General features: G+C 40.4%; 2 protein-coding genes across 3 annotated transcripts; one reads left to right on the forward strand and one right to left on the reverse strand.

The window, feature by feature from the left end:
* Positions 1-68: 68 nt before the first annotated feature.
* On the forward strand, positions 69-12,623 carry csf1ra (colony stimulating factor 1 receptor, a). The gene is made up of 22 exons (XM_044205399.1): positions 69-250; positions 562-684; positions 2,316-2,603; positions 2,780-3,067; positions 3,173-3,309; positions 3,397-3,562; positions 3,662-3,863; positions 4,248-4,363; positions 4,497-4,608; positions 4,710-4,909; positions 5,260-5,351; positions 5,505-5,631; positions 5,826-5,930; positions 6,129-6,239; positions 6,416-6,578; positions 6,687-6,769; positions 6,912-7,015; positions 7,872-7,994; positions 8,092-8,203; positions 8,292-8,391; positions 9,429-9,540; positions 9,940-12,623. The coding sequence occupies exons 2-22, from the start codon at positions 633-635 to the stop codon at positions 10,084-10,086; spliced, it is 2,940 nt and encodes a 979-aa protein (XP_044061334.1). The 5' UTR covers positions 69-250; positions 562-632; the 3' UTR covers positions 10,087-12,623.
* Positions 12,624-13,103: 480 nt separating this feature from the next.
* On the reverse strand, positions 13,104-26,625 carry hmgxb3 (HMG box domain containing 3). Of its 2 annotated transcripts, none has more exons than XM_044205398.1 (20): positions 25,674-26,625; positions 25,365-25,539; positions 24,043-24,546; positions 23,780-23,887; positions 23,470-23,604; positions 23,091-23,233; positions 22,205-22,314; positions 22,036-22,116; positions 21,769-21,851; positions 21,574-21,678; positions 21,287-21,427; positions 19,468-19,775; positions 19,137-19,264; positions 18,194-18,325; positions 17,849-18,033; positions 17,426-17,648; positions 16,973-17,106; positions 16,414-16,533; positions 15,928-16,137; positions 13,104-15,406 (listed from the first exon to the last, which is right to left on the reverse strand). In XM_044205398.1, exons 1-20 carry the CDS (start codon positions 25,850-25,852, stop codon positions 14,807-14,809), a joined length of 3,804 nt encoding a protein of 1,267 aa, XP_044061333.1. In that variant the 5' UTR covers positions 25,853-26,625; the 3' UTR covers positions 13,104-14,806. The 2 variants fall into 2 exon arrangements, with proteins under 2 accessions (XP_044061333.1, XP_044061332.1); XM_044205397.1 differs by having other exon boundaries at positions 23,091-23,335; positions 25,674-26,624.
* Between the last annotated feature and the right edge of the window lie 1,172 nt (positions 26,626-27,797).

Here is a 27,797-nt window from a genome sequence, read left to right on the forward strand (position 1 = left end):
CGTGATATGCTGATCCGCCCCCCACACACACACAAACAGTTCCCTCCACCACTCCACCACTTGCTGTCTCAAAGATTTCATGTTTGCTGTGTGACTTCTGTGGTGAAGAGACCGTAAACAAGCAGAAGGGAGAAGAAGGGCAGAAGCAAACAAAAGGGGAAGAAGAGACTCTTGTGTCAGCTCTGGGGGCTGGAGACATCAAACCTAGGGAAGTTATCATACCCCTCTGTTAAGCTGAAGACATCTGCAGGTGAGTACATTTGAAATAAATGAGTGATGCTTCTATAATGCATAATTCAGCTTGAGGTGTAGTGACTTATTAATTCCCTAAATGTATCATGAAATGCTTCCTCAAAGTATTTCATATATTAGTCTGTTTCCAGATTTTAATGTAGACGTAAGAAGAGAAACATTGCAGTAGAATAGATTGTTGTTCAGAATAGATTCATCTTTACGGGCAAAGCTGCTCTGACCAGTCAGAAAAGAGAAGTTAATGAGGGGGATGAGTGATAGCACAACTTCAGAGGTGGTTTTCTCATTTCTCTCTCTCTGACGCCACAGACCAGAAGAAGAGTGTTCTGTAGCACACGCAAACATCAACATTCAAACCACAGGTTTGAAGTTGATCCAGGATGCAGTCCTACCTCGCTCTGCTGCTGGGGATTGTGGCCTCTGCTGCTTCAGGTAAGGCCCGGCAAACACTGACTGTTAAATCTACAGCTGCAGTGTATTTAGTGTCTTTTCATTCTGGCTGTTTTTTCACAGCTACTGTAGATTTATATGTGTAATCCACAATCAAAAATAAAACAATGCAAGTGAAAGAGGAGTACTCTAAAAAATAACAACGCATGCAGAAGAGATTTTTTTTATTATTCTCATATTAATTTGAAAGATATAAAGTCTGACAATATACAATTTTCATATGTAAAAAGCTCTAAAAGGTTTGGTAAATAGCAAATCAAAGTTTTAAATTGAATCCAATTGCAACAAGATATATATTTTTTAATTACATATTTCTCTGCACCACATCTAACCAGTTATTTATATAATACTCTAAAATACATAGTCAAACATGACTTCTTATGTGTAATGCTCTAATGACTTAATCACACATTTCATGCCATAAACTTGTGGTCAGTGCTGAGGAACTGAGATCTGACACTCTATTGTTGCCCTCTGAACACCACATATATGGGTATCACACGCCAGGCATCAAATAGCAATTTCAAATATTTGCATTTGAGCACATGAAAGCATCTTTTGTCTGGTTAATCATGACTGAGTGAATTAGGTTTGCTTTCTGGTGGATTACTGTATGAGGTGTAATTGGGGTCATTTTTAGGTTGGATGAATAGTTCATTTAGATGATTGGACAGGGACTTTGGGGGAAAGGAAACTGTTTACATCAACAATCCGGAGGTTCATAACTAAAATGCTGATTGGTTTCAAACTGCATTTCATTCCTCGTCTCTCTACATTAGTTTGTCTGCTGTGGTGAATAGAAAAAATGCTGATCATGGAATCTCAGTTCTGCTTCAAGCTTCAAAACACACTGTCTAAACCTCTAAATGGAAAATTTTATAAGCTTCACCGAAAGTGTAGACTCAACTCTAAATGAGAGAAAGCTTCAGCTTAAAAAGAAAGGCATATCAGTCTCTCCAGTGTCAATCAGTTTCTCAAAACAAATCTTAGATGCAATGACTTGTCCAGCTGAGTTTCTACAAACATCCAAATCCTCAACAAAGTCATCAAAGAGAGCACTGTTCTTCAGCAATAAAACTTGCTTTAACACTCCCTGAGGGTCAGGGTCTTTTTTAGCAGTTTCTCCTCCCTGGAAAATATTACTCCCTTTTCCATGCTTTAAATTACTGAATGTTTATCTAATTTTTGGTGTCGAACATGAGGGCATAAGTATAAATACAACAGTTACGGATGTGAAGCTTTGCATAATTTCAGTTTTTATACCTCCAGTGTTCAGATAACAACACTGTAAAATGCAGAAGCGAGAAGGATAGAGGGATGTTATCAGGGTCCAAGTCTTCAATCTGTTTCCTGATTCATGAGATTACTTCCAAAATAAATCGGAATCATGGTGCAGACGAGACAGCTCTGGGTTCTCAGTTATCACAAAATGACCAAAACAGAAACAGAGTCTTGAATTATCAAGGAGAAAACACATAATAGAGCAAAAATACTCTCTGAGCAACAGCTTAAGCAACAGCGAGTCTATTTTGATTAATTTGTTCTCACAATTTAATGTTTGCCCTAAAAATCAGTAAATGCATTAATTAATTCAAATTTTCATTCCTTCTCAGCGGAATGGAGGCCTCCGGTGATCAAGTTCAACTCCAAGGTGGTGGGGAGTTCAGAGGTGGTGGTCAGCCCTGGGACCGCTCTGTATCTGAGATGTGAGGGTGATGGGCCTGTAAACTGGCAAACAAGGCTAGCCAAACACAGACGCTTCGTGTCCAAGGGCAACGGGAACGTCCGCACCTTAAAGGTGGAACGTCCTTCTGCAGAATTCACTGGAACATACAAGTGTTTTTACACTGCTGGGTCACAGCATCGTGATCTGATTTCCTCAGTGCATGTGTATGTAAAAGGTGAGCTTAATGAGAGTCCTACTTTTCTGTGTACAGACCAGTAGGACAAGCTTCCTACTGCTGAGTTGTTACTGCTTGGATGGATCATTGTCCACACTGGTTATAATTTTCTGGCATTGTATGGTATTCCCTTGTTCAATAAGCTAATAAATTGTCTCCATCTCTTTCTTTACTAGATCCAAACCGTGTGTTCTGGACCAGCAGCACGTCGCTGCGAGTGGTGAAGAAGGAGGGTGAGGACTACCTGCTGCCATGCCTGCTGACCGACCCAGAAGCCACAGACCTGGGCCTCCGCATGGACAACGGCACCACAGTGCCGCCAGGGATGAACTTCACAGTTTACCGGCACCGTGGTATTCTCATCCACAGTCTCCAACCCACCTTCAATGCTGACTATGTCTGCACAGCCAAGGTCAACGGAGTGGAGCGGATCTCCAAGGCCTTTTCCATCAACGTCATTCAGAGTGAGACCACTTGTTTGTTAGGAATGATCCCCCAAAGCTGTCATAGAGTCATTTGAAATGATATGTGCATCAAGTTTGACACTCATTTATGATCTCTTGCTCTAGAGCTTCGTTTCCCTCCATATGTCTTCTTGGAAACAGATGAATATGTGCGCATTGTTGGGGAGGAACTCAAGATTCGCTGCACAACACACAACCCCAACTTCAACTACAATGTCACCTGGAAATACACCACCAAGTCGGTCAGTATGAGGCATTTTGTGAGTTTTCTTTATTGTGATAGTAATTATAATTTTAACTCTGATCTTATTCCCTCTTTTTGTCTTCAGAAAGCAACAATAGAGGAGAGAGTTCGCTCCAGTGGAGAAAATCGCCTGGACATACAGAGCATACTGACAATATCTGCTGTGGACCTTGCAGACACAGGAAACATTTCCTGCATTGGCACTAATGAAGCCGGGGTGAACAGTTCAACCACATACCTGCTGGTTGTAGGTAAGCAATAGAAACAATTCCCCTTGCTTTGTCTCATTTTGAAAAACCTGGAACATTTATCAACCACTGAAAACAAACTGTTTGGATACTTTTAAACAGACAAGCCGTACATCAGGCTGTTACCCCAGCTGTCCCCTAAACTGGCCCACCAAGGTCTTTCAGTCGAGGTGAACGAGGGGGAAGATCTGGAGCTCAGTGTGCTCATCGAAGCGTACCCTCACATTACGGAGCACAGATGGTATACCCCAACGTCTCCCAACACGTCCACACAGGAGCAAAAGCTCATCAGATACAACAACAGGTACAACGCAAAGGCCAGAGCTGATGACAAACCATACAAAAGTGGTCTCCAATTGCTCTATCTTCTTGCTCTAAGATGTCAGCACAGTTGAAATGTAAGATAACAATCAAGTGTAGTACAGGAAGGGGAAGCTACTCTGGATTTGAAATATGCTGTCGGTGCATTTTGGGTGAAGTTGACAGGGAACACCAAGGTCATTATATTTCCTCAGGTCATGAAACTGCTGCTAGAGGGAAGAGTGGTGTTCTCTTTTTAGTTTGTTGACATACTCTGTGATGATGCACAGGAACTGTCTGAATTCAAACCACAGAATTAGTCATTTCAGAATTCTACAGACATTCCTCTTTTTCTCAGTTTAAAGATCCTTTTTGGGGTTTTTTTTAGATACCACGCTACTCTGCAGCTGAAGAGAATGAATGCACAGGAGCAGGGGCAATACACCTTCTATGCCAAGAGCGACTTAGCCAATGCATCCATCACATTCCAAGTCCAAATGTATCGTAAGTGACACAGTAAACACAAATCAAATCAGTTATCACATTCATGCTGTTGCGGCACAAAAGTTCTCTCAGGTAAAAGGAAAATACGTGTTTCTTTCAAATGTGATAATTGCTGTTGGTCTTTCACTGGCAGAGAGACCTGTTGCTGTGGTCAGATGGGAAAACATAACCACACTCACTTGCACCTCATTTGGCTACCCTGCTCCCAGAATCATCTGGTACCAGTGTTTTGGGATACGGCCAACGTAAGTATCACCGCACAGGGAACAGTAGTCAGACAAATGTCATTAAGTTTGGTGTAATACACTGTAAATTGACTGACTGTGTATGTGTTGCAATGAGGCAGGTGCAATGAAAACACCTCAGGGCTGCAGATGGCGATCCCTCTCCAGGCTCCTACAGTGGAGGTCCAGAGGGAGGAGTATGGAGCCGTGGAGGTGGAGAGCGTCCTCACCGTGGGGCCGTCCAGCCGGAGGATGACGGTGGAGTGTGTGGCCTTCAACCTTGTCGGAGTCAGCAGTGACACTTTTGCCATGGAAGTTTCTGGTGCGATTTGGATCATTTGATCATTGTTTGTTCTTTTTTCAGGGTGTGATCACAGGTTCTGTACTTCTCAATTTGTTATTATACAGTCACATGGATGGTGTCGATCAAACCAAATCTAATGTCTAGTTTGTGACATTGTGTTGTCATGGTCAGCTTATCCCTTTGTAGTTGTTATAAAATTGCATAATTATATTGTTTCATTTTCTGCAGCTCAACATTTCATAAAACTACACATATGCAAACATAATACAAAATCCACAAAGGTACATTAGAGAATATCAGCTTGTATGACATGTCAGTCCATATGTGTTAAATTGTTCATTAATACTGATTTTTCTCTGATTGTGCAGACAAGCTCTTCACTTCCACCTTGACTGGAGCAGCAGGCATTCTGGCCATCTTCCTTGTGCTACTGGTTTTTCTGTTTTACAAATATAAGCAGGTAAGGTGTACTTACATTCTTAAAGTGTAGCCACCAAAACATACAGTAAAATACTGTTTAGACATCCAATTATTTCTGAGGGACACGGGCTACTTAGCTGCAGTGTTTTTGTTGTTTTGGTTTACCAGCATTTGCTACTATTTTCATCTTCAGAAACCCAGGTATGAGATCCGTTGGCAGATCATTGAGGCAAGAGATGGAAACAACTACACCTTCATTGACCCCACTCAGCTGCCTTACAATGAGAAGTGGGAGTTCCCAAGAGACAAGCTGAAGCTAGGTTTGCACCATGTGGTCCTGAATTGACTCAAATGCACTTGAATGTTCGCATTTTGAAACTTTCTTTGAAAATTTGATCATAGAATTATTAAATAGCAAAAGAATAGTGAATGTGAACATAATAGAATCAGCAAAAGACAAAAAATCTAGGTTATACTCAAAATGCTTTCTCGTTGTATTTTTCTGTCCGACCAGGGAAGATCCTGGGTGCAGGAGCTTTTGGAAAGGTTGTTGAGGCCACAGCCTATGGTCTGGGAAAGGAAGACAATGCAATGCGTGTAGCTGTGAAAATGTTAAAAGGTGAGCCAATGTTAAGACCTTCAATTTAATAGAGAGATCACTGTTTACATGAGCAAGTCAGAGTGACTTGCAAATATGAAAATGTTCCAGATAAAATGAAAAATACGTTCGATTTAGGCATTTCAAATTCTAAATCATTAATTTCACATGATCAGATAGGATGATAATATGATGACAATCTGTATTGTGTTTCTGCAGCCAGTGCCCATTCAGATGAGAGGGAAGCTCTGATGTCGGAACTGAAGATCCTGAGCCACCTGGGACACCACAAGAACATTGTCAATCTACTGGGAGCCTGCACCTATGGAGGTCAGACAGCATCCTCTATTTGTTCTGCATTATGTTTGATGAAATTAAAATACTGAAAATATATATTTCTGAAAGTTCTCAGTCATCCAGGTCATGGAAAATCTAGGATAAGTAATTTGCAAGCAAACATGTTTTCCTTGTTGAAAGAGTCATAACACAGTGTTATTCCTTCTCAGGACCAGTGCTTGTGATCACAGAGTACTGCAGCCTTGGCGACCTCCTGAACTTCCTTCGCCAGAAGGCAGAGACATTTGTGAACTTTGTTATAAACATTTCCGACATTATGGAGAACTCAAATGACTACAAGAACATCTGCGGTCAGAAACAGTTCATTAGAAGGTACATCACCAAACATGTGCCAGGTTTGGGAAAAACATTCAATCTCTGTAATCTGTTTCTGCTGACATCCCACTCTTTCTTTCTCCTCTTGTTTTTTCCATCTCACAGTGACAGTGGGATCTCCAGTACATTCTCAAGCAGTTACTTGGAGATGAGACCCAGCCAACTGCCAAATAATGAATCATCTCGAGGTAAAAAAACCCTCTCACCCCATCCCAGTTAAATTAACACAAATTCAGTCATTATGCAGCGGCATGCAAATGAAAAGCATCAGTATCTTTATTTCCTGACCCTTGGTGTTACTAACATTATTTCTGTCTGATTCTTGCTAAGACTCTGTGTGTGAGGAGACTGGTGACTGGCCGCTGGATATTGATGATTTGCTGAGGTTTTCCTTTCAAGTGGCTCAAGGCCTTGACTTTCTGGCTGCCAAAAACGTGAGTGATTTTACCACTAAAAGGATTTAAATGTACAAACATCTAAAACAGAAAACACTACTGTGATAATCTACAGCGGCAGCTGCTGTGTTGTCCCTAGAATGCAGGTATTACCCAGAAAACAAACAAAATCCTCACTGGATTTAAAAGAAAGCAACCAAATTAGCATGAAAAAGTATAGCTTTTCATAGAATGTGATAAATGAAGCGTGTAAAATAATTCGTGAGGGGGTTAGACAGTACTACTAATAATAATAATAAACTTTATTTATATAGCGCTTTTCTTAATGTTACAAAGTGCATCACAAAAAGATAAAATACAATAAAACAATAATATAAATAAATAAAATGAAAATAAAATTCACACAGAGATAAAAGCTTTTTAAGAGAAGAATGATTTAAGACGAGATTTAAAAGCAATAATAGATTAAGCAAACCTAATCTTAGCAGGTAAGTCATTCCAGAGTTTAGGGGCCCGAACGGCAAAAGCCTGATAGTTCTTAGTCACGGGCTATGGCAACAACCAGAAAGCCACTATCACCCGATCTAAGAGGGCACCCAGGCTCATAAGGGGTTAGTAGAGCTTAGATATAATTAGGGGCTGGGTCATGTAAAGCCTTGAATACGACAAAATAAATGTATTTCCCCTCATAATTGTTATGAGGGGTATTTCCCATTACATTCTTTATATGTACTCATCGTCATAGTTTGACAACGTATTTGATCATAATTCTTCATGCTACATTAAGATACTCTCCATCCAGTGATCTCATTGCCTTTTAATGTGCGAGACAACAACTCGAGACAAACTTTCTGTGTGTGTGTCTGTGTCTGTGTGTGTGTGTGTGTGTGTGTAGTGTATTCACAGAGATGTGGCTGCTAGAAATGTCCTCTTGACCAACTGCAGAGTGGCCAAGATTTGTGACTTTGGCCTGGCACGTGACATCATGAATGACTCCAACTACGTGGTGAAGGGCAATGTAAGCCCTTAATGTTAAAGCTAACATTTACTTCACATTAACTAAGTTAGAAACTAGATTTTTTTTAAAAACACTTTTTGTGCTTTTTACATTGAAGGCACGTCTGCCAGTGAAGTGGATGGCTCCAGAGAGTATCTTTGACTGTGTCTACACTGTCCAGAGTGATGTCTGGTCCTACGGCATCCTCCTGTGGGAGATTTTCTCTTTAGGTGAGAACACATGCATATGCACCCTACATTTACACACATTTATTTCATGATTTGGTTGCAAAAATGACAGTATATTATTCTCTATTAGGCAAGAGCCCCTACCCCAGCATGGCTGTGGACTCCAGGTTCTACAAGATGGTGAAGCGTGGCTACCAGATGTCTCAACCAGACTTTGCCCCGCCTGAGATGTAAGCTCGACCCTTCTCCTCTTTTTTTTTAAAACACTTTTTGTCCAGCCAATGTTAATACTAAGTGTCACCTGATTATCAGTTGAGTTTTACTGGAGTATCAAGTGACTATCAGCTGGGTTTTTACAATTGAGTCAATAGTAATAGTTGCCTTTTTATAAGCTGGTAAAACATGAGCACTCAATGTAGCAGACTCTGAGGAACAGTGATAGAAATGTTGTGGTTATTCTTGCTAACTGGCAGTAGCAACTACTAACATTTAAGTTGACATAAACTTTAACAATGACTGATTTATAAAATATAGTTGATGATTGTTAAGTTAACTTCAACATTGGACAGTTCAAAAAGCATGCTTCCCAAATGTTCACCGCGACTGAACAAAGATCCCTTTTTACTTTGCCAGTCCTATCTAACATCTGAAATAACTGATACATGAGGTAACCTCATGAAGCACTTTCTTTATTCCTGATTTTTATTTACTTGCTTTGGGTTATCTAACTCACTAACTCAGAACATAACAAGCCTAAACTCCAAACTTAACAAGCCACCAAAATGAGTGTTTTTCCCAGTATCTCAGACGGCCCTAACATCTGTGTGCTGATTTGGCGTGGCTGTCACACCACCCAGAATAACTACGCTGTGGAAACGGAGGGGACTGAATCTGAGTCAGTTGTTCATCTGTTGTTCTGCTGTGAGTCAGGCCTCAGTTTTGACTGTTAGCCACATGATCTCAAAGCTAGGAAGCCATGTAACTGCTATTTCACGGCAGCAAAATGAGACTGGAGGGGCAGAGGTTCTTATGAACGAGTCTCTCTTATCAAACTGCGTCATCACCTCCATAAGCCTCCCCTTATTTGTCTAATTTGGTTTTATGCAGTTTCTTAATTTTACACCACAAAGTTTGAGCAGTGAAAATCGAGTGCACAGCTTGGCATATAAATCCCTGAAAATGTATACCATCAATACTTTTTTTTTTTTGTCCTGGGAGCTTCTCTGAAATAAATCTGTTTTCTAAGTATGGTTCACTTTTGTTTCAGCTATATGATCATGAAGATGTGCTGGAATCTGGAGCCTACAGAGCGTCCAACGTTTAGCAAGATCGCTCAGATGATAGAAAAACTGCTTGGGGACCAACCTGAGCAGGAGCAGGTGAGTTGGTGTGAAGCAGGGTTTAGTGACGCCAGTCTGGTTTTGCCAAAACTATCCATATAACAAAACATGTGACACCCCAGCCAAGATGTCCTCAGGAAACCCTCCTTTTTAATCCTCCCAAAGACACAACAGATTTAGCTGTGCTGTCAAACCAATTAGCCTAAATAAATTGGATTTTTTTGGTGATAAAATCTTGTTTGGGTGTTGTTGCCAAAGGAGAAACAATCTGAAAAAAGTGATACTATTTCTAACAAAGAAACATCGTCTGCCACATGTTGGAAACAAAATATAGTGTGAATGCAAGAATTTGTTCATTTGTCACACCATAAAATTAATGAAGCCGAGATTTGGCTTTCTTGGATCAAGCCTCACTATCCTAATGATGCCTCTCCACAGCTAATCTACCAGAATGTGCAGCAGCAGGTCACAGAGGGTGAAGTGTATGACGAGCCCAAGGGCTGCGATGGCCCCTGTGACCAGTCTTGTGACCATGAGGAAGAGGAGCAGCCTCTGATGAACACCAACAACTACCAGTTTTGTTGAAAGCCCTAACCGCCAGTCAATCAGCAAACCCATCACTCATCAACAAGCATCAGCAAAGTGGGATCAGCTGTAGTTCGTGGCCAGGGTACCACAGTTTGTTCTAACAGCTGCAGAGAGTCGCCTTTACAGCTATTTTTTTGCCTGTCTTGCTTGCTCGCCAGACAGACAAGCAGCTGCAGCAAGCATGTGACTTGCTTCGTTGCAGACCATGACTAGAAATTGCCACGTCTAACACTGACTGCAGACATGAAAGGAGGAAACGTGTCAACAAACCACACAAGCATCCAAAGCTGTATCTTATTTTAAATGTTACTCCCTCACGGACTGTTTATCACTCCTTCTGTTGTGTATTTAAGGTATAATCTGTTACAGCTCATCCAAAGGAGAATCTGTTTATCCCTTCCTCTACAATTATTACTCTTTTTTTATTACTGACCCATGAGAGTGAATGTCTTGTTTTTGTGGAGATTTCAGTCACTTTTGTCAGCAGGTTCACTTCCTTTTCATCATTTTATTGCATGTATGGTTTCTCAGAGGAAGCAACCCAACTTAATTGAACATCTAAACAGCGCAAGTGTTTTTCCCTGGTTTAAACACGCTAAATCGACTGTGGAGAAGGCAAAGAATGGCCGTGTTGTTTTCCTCACTGTGCTTTGGTCATAGCTGCATTTCTTGTGACTTACAGTAGCTGTCAGTTGGTGGCAACATGTGATTGTTCCATGTCAATCTAATTAATTAACCAGTGTTCAGTGTGATTTCGGAGCAGGGAAGACAATTGAACCGAGCAGGGAAATCTGTGGATCCATTAGGGATCAGATGAACAATGGTTCATGTTTGACAATGTGAAAGTTATTTTTTTTTTGCGTGGCACAACAATCTTCTCATTTCCTGTAGTTAGACAAGTGTTAGGATGTAAGCTTCACCCATGTCTATATGTAGCCAATGTCAGCCTTCACTGCCAACTGTATGAAGATTTTAGAATAACATATAAGCTATGTAAGAGATACAGACTGCAAATTTGTGACTTCAGGCATTCCAAATGTGCTTTCACCTGAGTGAAACACGAGTGAGATGTCTAATATTGTATATATCTCATGATGTAAATCAAGAATTATCTTTATTTTCGCTGAATAATGTTGTAGAGTAGATAGTAATACATCAATACTTCATATATATATGTATATATATATATATATATATATATATATATTGTGTTTTTTGTGCGTGTGCAAATGAGACAATCAATGCAAAAGCTGCCAATTAAATTAATTAAAAACTGCAGAGGTGTTGAATGAAGCTTTACCATTGAAACTCCAGATTCCAATGTAAAGTTTATATATACTGCTAGATTATGCTGTGGTGCCAGATATTTCTAAGACACGTTTTTCTTTGTTGTACCTCACTGTGCTCATAGAAACTGCACTGCCTTCTTCTCTCCTCACTTCCTGTTTTTTTACTGGATAACGTCCAATCTGCATTTCCTCTGGAATATGTCAACATTGCACAACTCTGAAATCTTTGTAGGGAAGTATTCATCCCACCACTGAGTCTTTGTGTGGTTTCATCTAAAATCAGATTTCTTTTTTTGAAGTAGCTCACCACTTTCAGACTCTTGTTTTTACTTTATGAGTTGCCAGACCTTCTGAAGTACATTTTGAATAATAGTCTTTGTTCGGTTGTTCATCAAGAAACTGAGATATTACTGAGTTTGAGTAAAGCATAATAATCTCCAGTGCTTTTGTTGCTCTGCCAGAGTCCTACTTTTCTTTTTCCTTCAGTTGTTCTGTGTAAACTTCCTGTTTCAGAGACACCTCAGATTTAATATCTTCTTATAACTGTTTTTGTCCAAAAAAGATCACTTGTCATTTTAATGATCTTATTAGCAACAGCACAAACAAACATTCCTGTGCTTTGTGTTTATGTTTCTCCTCAATAAGCTTTTTGTTATCATTTAAAACATTTTGTTTTTTCAGGTACATAAAGCATAAATAATGGGCTCAATTGTACTACTACACAATAAGTGTAATTTTAAACTGTATAATGTCTGTGTTGTGTTTGTCGTTAACCTTCATTAGACTGACTTAAGGCCAGAGTACAGGTCTAGGTGGCGGTAAACATACAGCACTATTTAAAACTAATTTTGCATGCAAAACTTTATTCTGCAAAGAATATTTCTCTTTGAAACAGTGGAGTCAATGTCCCCTGAGACCTTTATACACCATTCCTGTAAATCCACAATCCTGGTGACTTTGCTTGAGGGAAAAACCTGACAATTAGAAGCGTTGTGATGTTAAAAATGGGATTACAGGAAGTCCAAGCTAAAAAACAACAACCAAAAAACAAACAAACCATGAAATCATAAAATATAGAAGGAGTTGGATTTAAGTGTGTATCTTTACACGAATACATTAGCCAGCAGAACTACATGTAGGTTATGAATCAATGAAAATGATTTTATATTCTTATCTTATTCAACATCAGCAGTTTGCTAATGAATAACAAACACTCCTGTTAATTAAACTACGTAGACAACACTGTATGTGCCTCTCTTCACTGTATCAAAGGTTTCTCTGCATCAAGTAACATTTGATGCTTGAAAAGCTGCCTGTTCTTTTCTTTACACCATCTGGCACTCAACTAACCATGACATCAATGACGCTTGAAGCCTCTTTTCATACCACATGACTGGTATGAGAGGGACAGCAATTCTGGTGGGTAGTTTTGATGAAGCAAACCCTCACCGTTGTTTGTAGTAGCCTACATTGACTGTGTGTTTCTCCACTGCCCACCACTTCTGACAAGTTTTAGATGATCACAGAAATATTGCTCATCCATTTTCTCAAATGTTACTAATAGCCACACGTGAGAGTACAAGTGCATTAGTAGGCAGTAATAATGCTGTCTCAGACAAGGATTTGTATTATCTATTAACCTAATGACTCAGATTTTGAAACTGTTTTTTTTTTTTTGACAGTTTGACATGTTACCATGTTGTGAAGTTGACCAGAGCTGCAAAATCATTATTTCTTTATATTTATTTGTTACATCAGCAGTTTCATTTACAGGACGTAATTGGTTGGTTGGTTTTCTTTAACTACACAATATACTTGGCTGCTGTGATGTCTTTTGACCAACTGGTGTCCTTATTGAACACTTGAAGGCAAATGAACGCATTTTCAATACAACTGCCTGGACAGCCTCAATGCTTCATGAAAGTCTTGTTAGCCCATCATTAATATTAATTGCATTAGTACGGAAGCCCTGAGAGGTAAGTGGAAAAAAAAAATTCTGGTGATCCATTTTCTAAGTCTGATCTAAACTGTTTTCTCTCCTGTGTTTATGATTTAAGAACAGGATCGTTACATCTTTTTTTTCCACCTGTGAGGAGAAAAAAATAAGTTTTCCAGGCGAGTTTTAATTCCTCCGTGCACTCTAAACACAAGGTACATACAGATATTGTGTGTTAGCAAGGTATGTAGCATTACTGTCATGTCTTTATTTTCATTGGAAATGTATTTTAATCAGCACTTCACCTGGAAGAAAATGTGAATATTTTTAGTCCTATTTAGAACATGGGGCACTTCAGCCTCTTGTGGCCGAAATGAGTATTACAACAACAAACACTTAAAGAATGACCCTGGCAAATCCTTTTTTTCACCTGTTCTTAAATTATAAACACAGGAGAGAATACAATTTACATCAGAAAATGGATCACCAGAATTTTTTTCTCACTTGCCTCTCAGGGCTTCTGTACATTAGTGCCCAGTACTAAGAAAAAAAGTAATCTCTCAGAAGCACTTCCTGCAAGCAGATCTACTAAATATCTTCAGTTTATTTCAAAGGCCGGCTGCTGACTGGTTGACAGGAATTAAGATAACCGATTGTATGTCCTTAAATTGATCTCTATTGAGAAGAAAATGTAATCCAAAATAAAACCACAAGTTCCATCACCACATTACGATTCAGTACAATTGACAGTTACACATCTTATCACTATTCAAAAGCAAACATCAGTCCAAAAGGCAACAAGTGGCAGGTGAGAGGTAAGAGTTAAATGTAAAGCAGAAATGTCTCTGGACATAAAAGCGCAATAAATACAACATACTTATATTCATGGTTAAATATATACATTTAGGCTTGAAGTAGTTGAGTTAGATTTAGGACTCAATCTTAGATCACTTTCACTTATTTTAACTCTTAGCACCCTATTGATTAAAGACAGAAAATATTATTACATTCTTTGAAATGGTAATTTTGACATTCAGTCTCCATCGTCTTGACTTTTATTTATTCTCACACTCACTTTTACTGTAGTTAAAAATGACTTTGTAACCTGTAATCTGAAATTGTATTTATTTTTTTAGCGTCTTCACAGTAAACACTACTGACTATTTTGCATTCTTCTCATTACCTACATTACTGCAAAATTCAACCCACTTTATCTACATTCAGCCCATCAGTAAAACCTGACAACAATGTATAGTGGATTAAATGTGCTGTTGTACAGGCTAGTCCTCTAGATTAAGAAAAACTACTCTCCTGCTTATTCTGCTTCCTCGCTTATTGGGGTTAGCACCGCATGGCTTCCAAACTCTTGGATCAAACTTCCGAACTCTTTTTCCTCATGGCTGTTTCTCTTGTACTCCTGTTTTTGCATGCAGCCATCTTTACATTCAGTCCATCCCTCTGCCTGCCTGTTGATTGTCCATCCTGAGCATTTTTATTCAGGAAGCACAACCTCATACGTCTCTGTCCCTCCCTCTTGTGTCTGTCCCTCCATCCCACTTCCTTCATCTTCCTCTTTCTCTGTGTTGATCTGTGCCACTCCCAGTCGGTACAGAGCATCCCTGATCACTACCTCCCCAGGTTGGCAGGCCTTCACCACTTGGTTGATCTGCTGGCTCACAATGTCCCTGCTGGTGAGGAAATCTACCAGACGGTTGTAAAGGTAGTAATAAGCTGTGTTGTTGAAAGCCACAGGTTGCCGCCGCACACGGCTCACCGAGGAACAGTCCTCCGGTTTCTCCGTGGAGTCACTCTCAGCTTTGTTCGACTGTTCTGTTTGTTCTGCCCCCTCGTCATCCTCCTCTTTCTTCTCTTTCTCCAGCTCAGCCATTAGGCTGACGTAGGGCTCCAGATCTCTGCAGAGGACCATTGAGTGATGCTCTGAAGGAAGAGCAGGAGGCTCCTGGGCTGCTCCATGAGGATGAACCAGCCAGCAACAAGATGATTTGGTGATGGGGTGGACCTGCTGGTTCTCTGCTACCAACGACAGGTCAGCGCTGTACGGCTGGTCTTGTAGCTCAGCACATGACACAAACTAAAGAGCAAAGATATATATATATATAGATATATATAGATATATAGATATAGATATATAGATATATATATATACACACACACACGCACACACAGAGTATTTATGGGACATCCAGTTTTAAATACAAATAGATGTACTACATTACAGGCTATACTGTATAGAAAAGCCCAAGTACTAAAATTCTGAAAACAAGATTGAAACATGCTTTTACTCAAGCTGAATTGACAGATCTAACTCTAAACGACCACTAAAGTTTTTACCATTTTTCTGTTTTACATAACTACTGTTTGTAAATACAGAGAAAACGGGGCTAAATATTCTATTATAATCAGTTGAGAAAGAAAAGAAAACATTTTCATTTTTTATTTTGAAGTCACTCTTCACTCATTTAAGTGACTATACCTGTAATTTCTATGATCAAAAAATACTGATTGGGCCTTGGTTTTTTCTTTAAAGTTTGAATTTTAACCAGCACACGTGAGTTCCTTAATAGATAACTGGATTTGATTTCAATCACTCACCTGTGGCTTTTCAAAAGGGTCAGAGAAGCAGCCTTGGTTCCTGCCCCACATCTGGGTTGCCAGTTCTGGGTACTGCATGTCAGCACAGAGCGCCACCTGACGGGCACAGTCACTAACATAAACAGGGGGCCAGTAGCGAGAGGACAGCAGCAGGTCTACGTGGTCTCGAGCCGTCTCTCCTCTCACCAAGTACTTAGAGCCACACACCACCTGGACACAGGTACAGGAGAGGAATGGACAAGTAACACTGAAAACACTTTCAAAAATCTTAAACACACAGGGAACATTTGAGTTTCAATTGCTACTGTGCTTATCTAACACATACAAAGTTTTTCAAACTTTTGACTGATTTTTGCATTTGGAGCTTTGAAACGCTACATTTGTGTGAGGATTTGACAGAACATGATGAGCTGAATTTACCTGTTTGAAATGACTGGTTAACACATGACCGACTAGTTAAAAGAATGACAGGGCTGCTGATTTTACCTTGTGGGGGCAGAACTTGGACAGCTTGCCAGCGGTGAGGTGTGGAGGGGGCTGTGGAGCCGTGGAGAGGCCACTATGAACAAGTGTGTACAAGGAGATCAGGGAGGCCAGCAGCTCATTCTAACACAGAGGGAGTCAGAAAGGAGGCTTTTCTTTAAACCAACTCCCACACAGATATGAGTACACCACATTAAGCAGAGATAAGATGAACACAAACAGAGGGATGAATAAGGATACCATCGATCAACTAAATTCAAGCTCCCGTCATAGCAAGCAAACCAACTTGCTGAAATACCCTTGAACAAAACATTAAAGTCTCATTAGTCCCAGGGTGCGGGGGAGGGGAGGGGAATTCCCTGTTCTTTAGACCAAGAACTAATCACATGATTAGTGTATTTACTCAAACAGTAATACTTGAATCCCAGCTAGTATTTTACAGTTAACATGTTTAGTTCCAGTCATTAACATGTGAGCATATTAAGCACGTTTTCACACACACACACACACACACACACACACACACACACACACACACACACACACACACACACACACACACCTTAGTGGAGCCTGGGGTGATGCTCGCCCCGCAATGGTCCAGTATTGTTCTTAGCTCGTCCTCACTGTGGTCTTCAATCTTGTCAAGCCTCAGCTGACCATCATGAATGAGACGCACCAAAACTGATGGATCTCCTAAAACAGGTGATGAAAACCCATTCTCTTCAAAATACATTTTTATCGTCCACATAAGCTACTGCAACCAAAATAAACTTGATGTATAAAAATCATTAATAGAGCTGCTCATACAAATCATTAAATAATGTAAATCCCAAACTGAATGGGAGAATAACTTAACATGCAACACTAACAGAGAATTAGAAAGATAACATAACATGGATAGAAACAAAACAATATTCTCCCTTATACTGAGGGAGTGACTGAAAATTTCCCAATCACAGGATCAACGCATATAATAGATGAAGTTCAGCTGTAGTTTAAAAGAATCAGGTACCTGAGGGCTGCTGTGTGTGTGACATGACCTTGTCTTTCTCTGTGTTGATAACAGTGGGACTCCTCATCAGTGGGGGAATGAAGGGAGCGATAATAGAAGCATCCACCCGTGTGATAGGGATGTCAGTGGGGAAAGTCGCTTGCTCGATAGCCTCACTTTCCATGGTCAGCCAGAAGTCATCAACGTGTACCTCATCTGAGACTGAAAACTCAGGCCAGGTAAACTGTGGACAGAAAGAAATGTGTGTAAGCATGTGGAGAGGTCACTACAGTATGGAGCATGTAAGCAAAACACACACACACACACACACACATCTTCACAAGCTTAATTTCTCTAGGTTTTACATGTGGAAGACCACTGGATGATACTGTCCCTGCTAAACAGCGTTAAGTTCCCACTAATTTTCTTGCATTCATTTTTCACCTCCACATTCTTTAGCTCCAGTACGTTGCTTGTGTATCGCTCTGCAATCTCCAGTTTGGGAGCAACACCGCAAATGCCGCAGATCATATCGTTGTAATCGCGCACTGTCAGACACTCAAAGGCCCAGTAGCCACTCAGGAGAAGCTCTTGAATTTGAGATAACTCCTCTGGACTCAGAGCGTGGACTGATGCAAAAAAAAAAAAGGAAAACACAGTGAAATTCATAGAAAACATACTGTTAATGAGAGAAGACACAAGATTGCAAATGTTCAAAATGCCAGACAAAATTAAACTAACACAGTTGCAGAATTTGTGTTTGTAGTTTGAGTCGAATCCAGTGTTTACCAGGGTGATTGGGGATGTGGTCTAGTATGGTCCTGGCTGCCTGAGAGGGGGTTTGGCCCAGTTTGATACTAGCCCTGATCTTCAGGAAAAGGTCGATACTAACCAGCAGTCTGTTCCCAATGTTGAACAAACCTGTAAAAAAAAGAATCAACATTTTAATTCACAGAGAAAACTGGCTACAGGCCATACCACAATTTCAATAAAAATCTTCCAAGCAGTTTATATGTACTTGATACACTGTGACTGAGCACTGCTGTTACCATGAATACGGGAACAAAATATTGTCTAACTGTGGTTTTCTGCCCACAAATAAAACAAAACAGTATGAAAAGCTCTAGCCAATAGCTACATACTCTGTCTTATACTAAGCAACAGAAAGTTTCTGTTGATAACACTGGAGATAAATGATGATAATGATAGCAGTTTTAGCATTTTGATATCAAAATGTGCCATAATACTGTGTCTGAAATATTTACTTGTCACATTAAGTAGCTAAATATCAGAATAAGCTAGACATCTTAATCTGAAAATTGAAATTCTTTGGCTGGTATTCCTCAACATTCTCACAAAACATGTAAAACTTTTGAAAAGAGTTCCTAATAGTAATGAGTTTAAAAAGGGAAAGGAAAGGGGGACAAGTACCATTTACTCTATGTTACGCACATATAATTCACAGTTTTGATTCAACCTTTTGGCCAATCAGCTGAATACTGATTGTAATTGAGGAAAAGTCTAATCAGCAACATTTTTTTAAATTGTCACCCTACATAAATTCAGAAGCATCCACCTTGGAGCAATCAATACTTTTGAAAATTATGAAACAGCAGTGATACACATAATTCCCAGAAGTACACCCATAATCTAAAATAAATCTGCTAGGCTTCAGCGCATGATGAAAAAGTAGCTGAACAATGTGCAAGTTGTTGTAAGTGGTGCTGTTTACCTGGATGCAGGTCAGTGAAGCTGTGCAGAGCCAGACACTGAACGTTGAGACACACCTTGAGCTGGAGAGAAGCTGTCTGGATCAGTGTCTCAGTAAGCAGCCAGCAGTCCTCTTGTCCTGCAACAGTACTAGGATGTACACGTACACACACACACACACACACACACACACACACACACATAAGAGCATACATTAGGGGACAGGACATCAACACAACATCCCAGTACTAATGTAATAAAACCAGAAGCACGATAGTTAGAATACAGAAATAATAAGGAGAGCCAGGGAGCCAAAAAAGTGAACTATCAGGAAACATCATCTATCTTCTCACCTCTGACTTCCTTTGAAGAGAGGGTAGTTACACAGGCCACAGTGAGTAGCTGCTGATTCATAGAACTGGGGCCACCCAGACTCGACCAGCGTCTCCGTCTCTACATTGCCCTCATGCTCCTGGTTGCCTGGTTGAACCAAGACGATCTGGAGACTGTTGAGCTCCTGGATGAGGGTCAACGTTTCCTGGAGCTCAATCTCGCTCTCAGGAATCTGCAGGGAACGGTGCAGTAAAAGCAGGGTATTTTGGCGCTGAATGTCCTTCTGAGCAGGACTCAGGGCCTGGTACGGATCGAGCAGAGTCCCAGACTGAGAAAGGAAAAAATATATAATAAGAGCAATTCACCCACATTAAACAATAGAAAAGAGAGTTTTGAGGTGAAAGGTTAGCCTTAATAATTACTAAAGTGAACATGATTTATTGCCACAGCAAAGAATTAAGATGAGAAGGAGAACAGATTTATAAATAAAATCCTTAGAACTTTAAAAAAGGTGTAAAAGATCATTCAGGAGTGGAGACAGGGACAGGTTTAGGGAGTCAAAGTACAGGTTTTGCAAGGCGGTGAGAGAAGCTAAACGACTGTACTCAGAGAGACTACAACACCAGTTCTCAGCCAATGACTCTGCCTCTCTCTGGAGGGGGTTCAGACAGTTCGCCAACTACAAACCTACTACTTTATTAACAACTTACGCCAATAAACTGAATGAGTTCTACTGTCGCTTTGAGAGACAACGAGAGAGTCCTGACAGCATCCCCCGTGAGTCCATCCACCAGCTCCACCTCCCCCATCTCATCAGGGGTCAGGGTCTCTCCACAACTGCCCACCCCAGAGGCTCCCCCCTCCCCTACTGCAACAACGACTCTCTCCATCCTGGAGAGGGATGTCAACAGACTGTTCAGGAGGCAGAACCCCCGCAAAGCAGCCGGGCCAGACTCTGTCTCTCCATCCACCCTGAAGAACTGTGCTGATGAGCTGTCTCCGGTGTTCACAGACATCTTCAACACCAGAGACATGGCATGTGCCAGCCTGCTTCAAATCCTCCACCATCATCCCCGTCCCCAAAAAACCAAGAACCACAGGACTTAACGACTACAGACTCGTCGTCCTGACCTCTGTGGTAACGAAGTATTTTGAGCACCTTGTGTTGTCCCACCTCAAAGCAATCACAGACCCACTCCTGGACCCCCTACAGTTTGCCTACAGAGCCAACACATCAGCTCCCTCACCAAGAAAGCCCAGCAGAGGATGTGCTTTCTGCGGCAGTTGAAGAAATTCAACCTGCCAAAGACAATGATGGCCCGCCATCATGGAGCCTATCCTCACCTCCTCCGTCACCATCTGGTACGCTGCTGCCACTGGCAAGAACAAAAGTAGACTGCAGCGTATCATTTGCTCCGCTGAGAAAGGTGATTGGCTGCAATCTACCTCCCCTCCAGGACCTGTATGCCTCCAGGACCCTGAGGCAAGCAGGAAAGATTGTGGCTGACCCCTCCCACCCTGGACACAAACAGTTTCAGACACTTGCCACAAGAACAGTTTCTTTCCGTCTGCAGCCAGCCGCGTCAACAAGGCCCGGGACCCCCACTGACACTGACTCTCATACACTAGCTGCTCGCTTGAAATTGCAAAGATAAATGACTTGACAAAGGCCTGTTGTCATCAGTCTTAAATGTAGATTTAAGAATGCCAAGAAGCAACTGCTCAGATCCCAAAGTTGTGCTGAGACTCATAAAGGGGGTCGAGTTGTATGAGATACAGCTGGAAACTAATCTTACAGTATCTTCACTTTAGAAGAATCTGGAGGAAGTAAGCTTTCACCTTAGTTCCCTTGGCATACTTCTGGGTCAGCTCACAGCCACATTTAGGGCACACTGCAGGTTTGTGTCTGTTCTTGTACATATAGTCACAGGCCGGATTCTTACACCGACCCCTTCCTCGTGCTGTAGACAGTCCCAAATCCTGAAAGAATAAAGAAGAGCAAGAATTACCCACAAATCAAGAAACAAGGGATATCCAGAAACTAATTTACATTTGAAAGGAACACTAATTTAAAAAAAGAACATTTACAGCAGGCTAAATTTCACAGAGAATAGAAGTGTACTGACAAAGCTGGAAACGGTGTGTTGTTTGAAAGGCACAACTGACAGGATGTTCAATCTCCTATCAGCCAGTGAAGACACAGGTTGACTTCCATCTGGGGCAGAAGAATCCTATGGAAAGACATGCAGGAAGTGAGGATATTGCACCAAATCTGCATCTTTGCTGTTTCTATTTGTGTTTCTAAGTGTGTGTGTGTTAACCTGCTTGGCTGTGGTTGTCTGCACCGCCTGGCCAAGCTGCTTTAAAGTGCTGGGTTTGAGACCTGAGAAACTCTCTCGAGGCACTGTGGTAAGAAAATGACCACATCACTTATATTGACATATCACCTCCTCTCTGTAATAAGGTGGTCTGTATACGCTAATAATAAGCACTGGATGAACATAGAATAAAACTGTATCCAAAATATGAACTGAAAGATTACATTTAATAAAGTATAAATAGAAATAAAATCAAATGATGCACAGTACCAGTGAATGATTTATTGTTGTTTGCATTCTGAAATTTTCCTTTGTCAGGTGGGACAGTTATGATCTGGAACACAGTACGGCCTAGAAACACAAACACAAGCCAATATGTAACAGCTTATGTTAACACTAACAACAGAATATTGCCTGTGTGCTGTATGTTTTATCTCACCTGTGCTATAGTAGGCAGGAAGGATGGGTCTCACAGGCCTCTTTTGAACAGTGACATTGCTTCTGTCTTGACCTTGGACAGTCGTGCCCTCAAGACTGTCTTTCAATTGTCTATGCAATGACAGAGGGAAAGGATGTCAAGTGAGATACACACTATTATCAAAACCTGCAATAACATATGCATATACATATGCACATACATATATACACATATGCACATATATATACATATATACACATATGCACATATATATATACATACATACACATATGCACATATATATATACATACATACATATATACACATATATATACATACATATATACATATATATACATACATATATATACATATATACATACATATATACATACATACATATACATACATACATACATACATACATATATATACACATATATATACATACATATATATATATATATATACATATATACATATATATACACATATATACATACATATATATACACATATGTACACATACATACATATATATACACATATGTACACATACATACATATATATACATATATATATATATATACATATGTATATACATATATATATATATATATATATATATATATATATATATATATATATATATATATATATATATATATATATATATATATATATATATATATATATACACACACACACACCTACTGCACTTAAAATCAGCGTTAAAGTACCAATCTGCAAATGGTGCACAGCACAGTTTTCACTCAACCGTCACAACCCACATGGTCAACATGCTACTGGGGTCCATGTAGCAAACAGAACATGCTCAATATTCAAACAGGGCCCGAATGTACTCCAATCTCAGCTTGTGGCATTAAAACTTCATGGATGCTCACTTTGTCTGTTCCTGCTCCTTGGTGCTGCTGCCCTCTGGTGGGTTTCCAGCTGGAACTGCATGCTGCTTTCTGGAACACCGTTGAACTCGTGCTTCTTTTTTTTTCCCAGTGGTGTTTGTTTTACTGACATCAGCATTCCCCTCCTGAGCAGGGGGAGAAGTGGGTTGGCAGCTTTCATTGGACTTGGTTTCAGCTTTCTGTGGCAATTGCTTAGACGCAGCTTCTTTCTCTTTTGTCTTCTTTGCCTAATATGTAAATGCAGCCAAAGTTAACTGACTTGAACCACAGGTCAAAACTGGAGGCTGAATCATTGTACTACTCCCGGATGTTCAAGACTGAATAACCCTAACTGTTTGTGCAGATATTGCTTGACACTTACAGCAGGTATCCATTTTCCGCCCAAGTGGCTCCCACATTCAGGGCATGTTGGTGGCTTGTGGCGGGTGACATACACAAATGAACATCCAGGATTTAGACACCTCCCTCGCCCTCTCCTGGTGTATGTCTTCACAGACTGCAAAAAAGGGGAAAACATGAAAGTTCATGTCTCTCGATTATTACCACCCCCAATCATCAGATTACTAAAATCTAAATAATGATATTCCTGATTTTCTTTTTCTATGTACAGACTATGCTTGCCAATTTCACTATTGACATTTATAAGGTGGATGAATAATGTGGGTGCTTACCATTTTATATGGAGGTTTGGCACTTTGTTCTATGCTGGCTCCTACAGAGACCATCATCACTGGGCCCACAGAGCGAACACCCGCCAAAGACTTGGGCTCCAGCAGGTTCTGAAGTGAGGGGCAAATCACCTCACTGCATTAGTTAAAACACTTTTTTGTGATTAAAATAATGAGCAACACAGATTCTTAACTATCAAGCCCTAATAATCCTTGAATAAATGAAGCTTATTCTACTTAATGGTAGAAGGACATTTACGCCTCACCTGGGTGGGTATGATGGCAACCACCTGTGTAGTTTCCCCCTGTATCTGCTGCACCATCGCCCCAGCATAACCACTACCAGCAACTCTTGTCTCATTTCCTTTCAGCGTGACCCCATTTGCTGTAAGGTCAGCAGAGCCCTGTGAGACATGGGCGTCTGTGGAGGCCGAGGATGACACAGAGGAGGAAGAGGAAGGTGGGATTCCTCGAGGGGACGTGGGATGAGACGCCACTGCCGTTTCCTCTGCTATGTCATCAACAATGATGGGCTGCTCGGAAAGTTCCGCCTCACCGGCAAACCCAAGAGGTGTGAACTGTGGCTCTTGGGTGAGAGAGACAGAAGGAAGGTGTCCCTCCACTGGAGAGTCCAGAGACTCCACGCTCACCTCTGGCTGAGAGCCTCCTGGCTGGTGATTTGAAGAGCAGCCTTTAGCCAAGAGAAAGTAATTGGCTCTGGGGAGGATTTTGCGGAAGCCTGGCAGATCTTTGGAGGGGCTGAGAGACGACTGAGGGAAAAGCACAATCGAGAAGATTGTTCATGGCTAGAATCGTTTTGACACTATACTAAACACCAGTGAATTAGGCCACTGCCAGGATAAAGCATGAAAAAGCTGCTTTATATCTGCTTTAACACTTGATGTTATTGGTTCACTTCAGTCTGACTTTATCTGTAGCTACATGAGCCAAATGTATTCATTACAAATTAAATCAATCTGCAATGCTCTGCAGTGCGTAATCATAAAGACGGGGTCTGATATACTTAACAGCCTGTACCAAATCAAACACTCCATCATGGGCAAACCTTTCTAAAAACATTGGCTTGGGTTGACTGCTCGCCACTGTCATTAATTTACTGCTGCAGGTTCTACTGACACAACAGTTTTATCAGAACATACCTTACTATCCCTGCAGTTATTAGAATTTATTAAACACGAAAAAAGTCACATAAATTCTGACTTCTGAGTGTTCAGTTTATCATAGATTTTTCTGAATGTACTAAATCATTTACGTGATCAATGATCCTTAAATTCTTTAAAGTTAGTTAAACATGGTTGATGCCAAGTATCAATCATGACTCAGATTCTCCAACAAACTAGTAAATAACATTTAACTCTGTGCACAAAAGCAGTATAGATATTGTGACCATGGAAAGATATCTAAATAAGCATTTTGAGCACCTTCAAATTTCCTTCAGAACAGGCCAGTTTATTCTGATGTTATTTACATGAGCTAGTTTTATTCTGAGGATCAGTGAAATAAAAGGTTCCATAGATGCTCAGATGCACTGGTTTTCTTAAATAAAAAAGTTGATGATGTAGCTTACTGTGTCTATGCCCTCCTTCTCCGACTTGGCCTTCTCCAGATAGTAGGCTTTCTCAGCTACACTGAGCCTTTTCCAGCTCTCACTGATACGCTTGTTGATCTCCGACTGTGGCAGATTAGGGATTTCCTGTTGCATAATCTGGTGAACATCAAAGTAGTATAGCAGGTAGGCAGACCTAGAACAGATAGATTCCACATCTACAATGAGTACATGACAATGGGAGAGACATCCCTGTGTAAGACAGGGTCTACTTAGTGCTATGATAGTTTAACAACTGTGTGTGAAAGTCTTTCGGGTTATGTACATTACCTAGGCTTCTTAGGTTTCTCAACACTGTCTTCTTGAGCTTTGCTCTTCCTCTTTTTCGGGGTAGTCACCTCCATTTGGTTGTAGCAGCTCTCCACCTCCTCAGTCACTTTCACAACCTCAAACACCTCCACTTTCTCCATGATTTCCAAAGTTTTAGGGCCAACTAGGGCCAATAGCATGAGATGAGTTTGTTGTTCATGTGTGAACCTTCATGAAGGTAGAATTTATTGCAGGGTTGTATCGGTTTGCATTAATTTTAGCTAAAGGCAGGTTTACCGAAAATAAAGAGAACATTAAATGTATATTGCATAACATAATACTGTGCTTTTAACACCCTAATATGTAAACGATACAATGTTTCAACAGCAGCGCATGATTTTGCAGCGTCACTCCTCTGTGCTTTAATAAAAGCGCTGGGTTTCTGAAGTTTATTATAGCTCAGTGGGCAGCTATATCTCAGCTTATAAGAGGCAAATACAGATACTTTGTCTAATAAAAGAAACAGAAATTAGGACAGTGTGACTGTGGGCTGGTACTTCGTGCAGAGAGAATAAAGCAATAGTCAACTTTTAGTCAAGCTAAAAGATCATGGACACTTGTCATGCATAGGGCTCTTAGGGAGACTAATAAAGTGCTAACATGTTAAAAACACTGGTCCTTCCCTGCTTTAAAAGTAGGTTTAATGGCGTGTGTTTATACTGCCTGAACAGTCAGTGAGTTATCCAATGAAATGCCTTCTTATTGAAGCCTTACCTACGATGGCCCGAGGCTCTACAAACTGCTATGAACAACCTCTAGAAGTCGCCGAAAAAGTCAGACATTGTGCCGACGGTAAGTAATGCTGAGGGTGATCTATGCTTCATATTAAATCAAGGTCATGCGATACATAATTGTCTGTAAAGTGGCTTCGTTTCTCGTCGACTTGTAAAAAACATGGCGGTTTGTTGCTATGGTCTTCAACCAATCATATGCCGGAATGAACAAGTACGGGCCAATCACAGAAGACGATTTTGACACGTGAAAGTAACGCGTGCGTGCCATAGACCTTCAGATTGCAGATTGTGGCCACTAGCAGGCGCAGTTTACACAGTTAAGTGCCCCCAAAAGTAGCCTATAAGTAGTATAACATGACAAGTAGGATTAGTGGTTATGTGGTATACAGCCAAGCTGCTCTACCTTATAAGTCTTTATTGAATAACGATGCACAGTCCTGAGAACAACATGTCTTGGCAGAGTGGAGTAAACGAGTACAGAGGAAATAGAAAGAATGTCAAAACAAGCAAGTTAAATGATATAATAACAATAATAACAAATAAAGCAACAGAACATAATTAGGAAGACATTACAAGGAAGGCCTACACACTCATTTACAGTCTACAGCTTTCTTATTAGTACAAGATGGTCTTCAAGTAAACCTGCTGCTCACATGCAGCCATAAGAGGCCTTTTGTCAGAGAATTTACATATAAATCCAAACATTAAAGTAAAATCAGCCACTATCAATAATAAACTTGGAAACATCATGCCACAATCTCAGTAGCAATGCCAAAAAAATATGAGGTAGGCAGCAGTTTCAGGAAACTGGTGCACAGCAGTAAGAACACAATACATTTATGTCATTCTTGAGTTTTTTCAGAAAGTGTTGTGCAGACTTACAGCACATCTACTTTGTCTTATTGGTAACAGGGTATTTGTGAGGCAACAGCCAAACCTTCTGCCATATAATATACTGAGAAAAGGTGATGTCATATGGACAAGAATCTCTTTTTTTAAATAAAGAACAGACAGCTCTATTAATATTTTTTAAGGATCTGAAAACAGATTTTATATCACAAAGAACGTCAACAGGGCAAAATAACGCCACATCAGTAGGATAAGAGACATTCTTGTAAAAAGACACAGAACCAGAAGGGATAACTTCCTTTACAAGGCTATATTCTGTAGTCAATACAGGAAAACTGAAATGACAGCTAAATCCACTGTAACCCAGATGAGAGATGATGACCTTGTTATGGTAATCAGCTAATCTACCATGACAATGTTTTTGGATTTGTAATACTTTATGAAAAAGCAGATCTATCTTCTGCTCAAAGTTATCCTTGATATATTTAGTATTGGGGGCTAT

This window comes from Siniperca chuatsi, linkage group LG8 (genome assembly GCF_020085105.1).
Source record: "Siniperca chuatsi isolate FFG_IHB_CAS linkage group LG8, ASM2008510v1, whole genome shotgun sequence".
NCBI classification, from domain to species: Eukaryota; Metazoa; Chordata; class Actinopteri; order Centrarchiformes; family Sinipercidae; genus Siniperca; species Siniperca chuatsi.

Coding starts and splice junctions, on each gene's coding strand:
- csf1ra (XM_044205399.1), top strand. CDS start 633: ATGCAGTCCTACCTCGCTCTGCTGCTGGGGATTGTGGCCTCTGCTGCT. Junction 6,240..6,415: donor GGGAGCCTGCACCTATGGAG/GTCAGACAGCAT, acceptor ATTCCTTCTCAG/GACCAGTGCTTGTGATCACA. Junction 6,579..6,686: donor CAGAAACAGTTCATTAGAAG/GTACATCACCAA, acceptor TCCATCTCACAG/TGACAGTGGGATCTCCAGTA.
- hmgxb3 (XM_044205397.1), bottom strand. CDS start 25,852: ATGCTATTGGCCCTAGTTGGCCCTAAAACTTTGGAAATCATGGAGAAA. Junction 25,540..25,673: donor GAGAAACCTAAGAAGCCTAG/GTAATGTACATA, acceptor TATCTGTTCTAG/GTCTGCCTACCTGCTATACT. Junction 21,428..21,573: donor AACACACCGTTTCCAGCTTT/GTCAGTACACTT, acceptor TTATTCTTTCAG/GATTTGGGACTGTCTACAGC.